This window comes from Nematolebias whitei, chromosome 5 (genome assembly GCF_014905685.2).
Source record: "Nematolebias whitei isolate Nwh7 chromosome 5, NemWhi1, whole genome shotgun sequence".
NCBI lineage: Eukaryota > Metazoa > Chordata > Actinopteri > Cyprinodontiformes > Rivulidae > Nematolebias > Nematolebias whitei.
The window spans coordinates 23,252,085-23,256,747 of record NC_056502.1 but is presented as its reverse complement, the minus strand read 5'-3'; the positions used below and the strand labels follow the sequence as shown (position 1 = coordinate 23,256,747).

The window sequence follows — 4,663 nt, the reverse complement described above, 5'->3', positions numbered from 1 at the left end:
TGGGTGCTTCACCTACCCCACCCACATTTTTGATGTTGTCGGTACCGGGGCTTGAACCGGCGATCTTCCGATCACAGGCCCACCTTCTCTAACCTCTGCGCCACCACTCCAATTATAAAATCCACCGTGCATGTGAAGATTACACATGCGCGCTCTCGTGTCCGCACGCGCTCGTGTCAGACAGAATGACGCACACTCCTAGAATAATGAGCAAACAGCAGTACATAGCCCGGAGCAGCGCGCAGAATGCATCTGTGTGCGTAACGGTGCCGCGCCGGCTGGTTGGAGAGGAGGCCAAGCGTTTCTGTGACTCCGTTGACTCAATGAGTGAACAGGAGACAGTTCTCCTATCATGCCGTTCCCATCTCGGGGGGACATCTCAGGGGGGACTGGAGAGGCTGAGGTCGGAAGCCTCGTGTGCGCTCTGGAGATGGAGAGGTCGAGTCGCAGCCTGCGCGACGACTCCAAACTGGATTATGATGTGATCAATCGAAACTGCGGGGTGTCTGCTGAGGTGTCCATGCCGCAGACGCTGTCTGGGAAGAGGCACGTAGAGGGGGACAACCTCCACAGACTTCGAGACAGAAAGTTTTTAATAGAGGACAAAAAGCGGCTGTGCGCGCTGGCGCTGAGCACCGCTCTGCTCGGGATTCTGCTGATGATCATCCACGCCGAAATATGCTCCTATGTTATAGAGGTATGTAGGTGTTACCAAGTTATTGTCAAACATTTCTTGGGAAGTTGATCCAGTCAGACTTGTTGATCCAGTGTAGAAGATGTGATTATAGGCTATTTCCAAACACGCACTTAGTTTATTTGGCTTTATGTCACAAGATCAGCTGAAAAAAGAAGCACGCGCCTTTTTTGTTTCCTCTGTATAAATATGTGGTCCTTGAATTTGAGATTATGTCATTGCAATTTTTTTGTTCTGTTTGCAAAAGGTGGGAAATTGAACGTTTGCGTACACCTGCAAAAAATAGTAAGCATCCACCAGTGGTGCCCAGTCCTGGTCCTCAGGACCAATATCCTATACCTCTTTTGCTTCCCAGCTCTTAAGTTCTGCAGAAGTCTGCTCATCCCTTCTTCATTAAAGGCAGGTGTGTCAAAGCAGTGAAACTTCTAGACGTCTGGGTGAAACATGCACAATCGAGGACCTATGATTGAACATCATTGACTTATAAAATAATTTATCTCAGTGTATCAGCTGGCTGAAACATTTTAAGGGAAATTATTTAACTCATCAGATAATAAGTTCAGAAACTAACAAACTATCAAATAAATACATAAATAAATAAAAACTTATGCTTGACATCTTGAAGAATATATATATTTATGGGGAAATAACTAAAAAGCATCTTACCTGTTACAGATATCTCTTTGCACATCCCCAGTTTTGAGACAGTTTAATTCTTACCAAACTGAGGAGCTAACAGCTAGTCAGAGCTGGACCAAGACCAACATGGATTGCTGCCATCTTAAAAATCTCATTGTTATCCATGCAAACATTGTTTAAAACTTTTACACTGCTGTACATTTTGCCACATACTCTGTTATTCTGGCAGGGATGTTATGGAATTGCTGCTGGAAGTATGCCAGGCTACACCAGAAGTGCCACAAAAGTTGCTTTTTTTCATTGTTCATGTTTGTAACCTGGAAAAGAAAAGAGCTGTTTTTGCCAGCACTGTTAACTGCACCAGGTCCAAGGTAATCATTAGCAGTGTTTACAACCATTATTTTATAGTTATTTACATTTGCACACGTAAAAAGCTATAACATTAAATATACATAACCATGTAATTTGAGCTTGGCAGTGGTGTATAGGTATATAAAAAGCATTTGCACAAACCACTTTGAAGTGTTTAGACTGGAATTACTTAAAGATGGCAGCATTTTAATTGGCATCATTTGGACTATTGGCTCATCAGCCAGGTCAGAATTCAGTTGTTTTTGTTTTGCAAACAGGTCATTTAAACATTATCTGAAACAGGTAAGATATTAATTGTTCGTAACCTTTCCACATTACACCACTAGAAAATTTATGAACTATTAAAGTGAAGCTGCATTGTGAAACACCTGTGTTGTTTAGTTTTTCTTATATTTTCATACAAGTACTTTTACTTTAGTCTTGAATATATGTTAACTCATGCTGTCTACTATTTTTTGACACATTTAAGCATCAAAACAGGCTATATTAGGAATAAAAACTTCAATTCCGCACTTATTTCTGTCGTTTTTAACTTTCCTAATTAGCAAACAACACAAAACTCTTCCATCTTTGCAGCAGACTCTGCACCTGGGCTTTGACCCCCTCTGACCGACTGATTAGCAGCTCCATTTCCAGATCCACAGTTTAGTAGCACAGACTCATGACATTAACGCGCAGATCTCAGTGGATCGCAATTACAGGCCACGCAATCAACCAATTAATAACTTCTTCCATGACTTCTAACCGCACACACCAGTTCGACATGTGGAAAAAAGTTCTCGTGCAAGCTGCGCTCCTTCACAATGAACTGCCGGTGATTGATTACAGCGTCAAATAGGGCCCCTCGTTTCCAGAAAAAACATCAGGCACACTCCTCTGACAGACTGAGGGAAGCACTGCTTATGATTGCCTTGGACCTGGTGCAGTTAACAGCGCTGGCAGAAACAGCTCTGTTCTTTTCCAGGTTACAAACATGAACAGAGAACAGGTGCTGTCCAATCGGCCTCACCCAAAATGGAAGGAGTAAATCTTTGAAGCCATGGAAATGCTGATGCACTGGAAACGTAATCAGTGGTGCAGTTAAAGCACATTATTTTTAAGACGCGGCGCCACCAGTTCAAACATTGTTTGAGCATTTGTCTTTACACTTCACAAGATGACCATGAGTTTCAAAATGTAGTTGATTTGTGGCAAATTATTCCCTAAAAAATAAAACTTTTGCAGTATTTAGAATAACATTTTGGGGCTACAGTTTATCACCATTGTCAACAACTTCCAAAGCTTCATTCAAGCATACCTTTAAATGATTATGATTGAAATCGTGGCTATTTATGGAACATTTTTCCACATTTCACCTCTTCCCCCTGCAGCAAGATTGCTAACAGCACTCCGGGCTATCTTTCCACATCATTTAGTTTATAATTATGGTGTTTTCATGGCCAGACTAAAAAGTTTCTCCTTCCTGATTTGGGCTGTGCTTTTAGCCAGGAGTGTGCATTTCTGATTGTACGGATTAGATGCAACCTCCTGTCATCTTGCCGTTAAATTTACTGGAATACTGTTATGTTTGAAAACAGCGTTCACACACTGGGACTGAATGTCCAAGTTTTTGGGGCCACGTGATTTTGGTTAAATCTTTTGATTCCATTTATGATCCAGAACTACTGAAACACTTGATGAACAATTGATGGCACAATTTCTTTACATAAAGCAACAGAGAAAACACAAGTGTGTAAAATTCCTTTGAACATTCAGGTCACCCTTTTTTCCCCAACACATTCGGATTCAGAAAGCACCATCAACTTTATGTTACAGATAAACGTTCAAATTTGATTTTATATAAATTGGAGCACATTAAAAAAAAAGGCAAACATTATTTTAAGTAGTTTTTGTTTTGGATGTAACATACAGTTTGATACAAGAACTATAGCTGTCATAATATGCAGTCAGTTTTAAAACTCAGTGAAGATACTTATACTGCATGGATCATAAGTTTTAATGGTCTGAAATGGCCTACAATTGAATATACTTCGATTATTTCATTAATTTAATTGCATTTTATTTAATCACAGACTGTACATATAAATACATTATATATAAAACAGAATAACTGATACACTCAGCATAGACCTTCCTTAAAAGCTAAAATGTATTCAAAAAATATTGTTGTTGGCAAAATATTCAGAATAGGAGGGTTCTTGGGGGATAACAAAGTTTAAATGATTCTTCTGCATTAAAAATAATACTACTAAATTGTTTTATTTATTCAATGTGTTTAAATCTTGTTTGCATAATATTACAGGTTTTATAACTGATAGTTATAAGAAAACAAAGCATTGGAGACGTGTTCCTTTAAGAGCCTGGAATCACAAACAGCCAAATAGCAGAAATCGTCTATTTTCCCTCTGATCAATACAAATGATCTATTTACAACTTTTTGTCAGATTGAATAAGACAATAAGGCAGTTAGTGCAGCTCAGAGACAAATAACATTTCTTAAACTACTGTGACGCTCCCAACATTTACCTGTTCAATAACTCTGCAGCCTCTTTGCACTTACATTCTGTATATGAAAGCGTTCTCTGCACATGTTTGGTACTGAATATCCTGGTGTGGGGCATTTCATTATTATTACACAACCTTTATGTTGACACATCATCCTCTATTTTTAAAATACGAACTGAGCCAGTTAGCATTATTTTAGGAGTTTAACTTTTAGGTTTATGTAGAAGCATATTGCTTCAACCAACCAACCGACCCTTCGACTGTCCGTCCATCCATCTGTCCATCCATCCGTCCATCCATCTGTCCATCCATCTGTCCATCCATCTGTCCATCCATCCATCCATCCATCCATCCATCCATCCATCCATCCATCCATCCATCCATCCATCCATCCATCCATCCATCCATCCATCCATCCATCCATCCATCCATCCATCCATCCATCCATCCATC

General features: G+C 39.8%; 1 protein-coding gene across 1 annotated transcript in view; it reads left to right on the top strand.

Annotated features, from left to right (window-relative positions):
* Nucleotides 1–352: 352 nt before the first annotated feature.
* Nucleotides 353–4,663, top strand: part of kcnn4 (potassium intermediate/small conductance calcium-activated channel, subfamily N, member 4) — a 20,032-nt gene continuing 15,721 nt past the window's right edge. The window contains exon 1 of the mRNA XM_037677233.1: nt 353–697. Coding sequence (XP_037533161.1) covers nt 353–697 — 345 coding nt within the window. The remainder of the gene's footprint in view (nt 698–4,663) is intronic.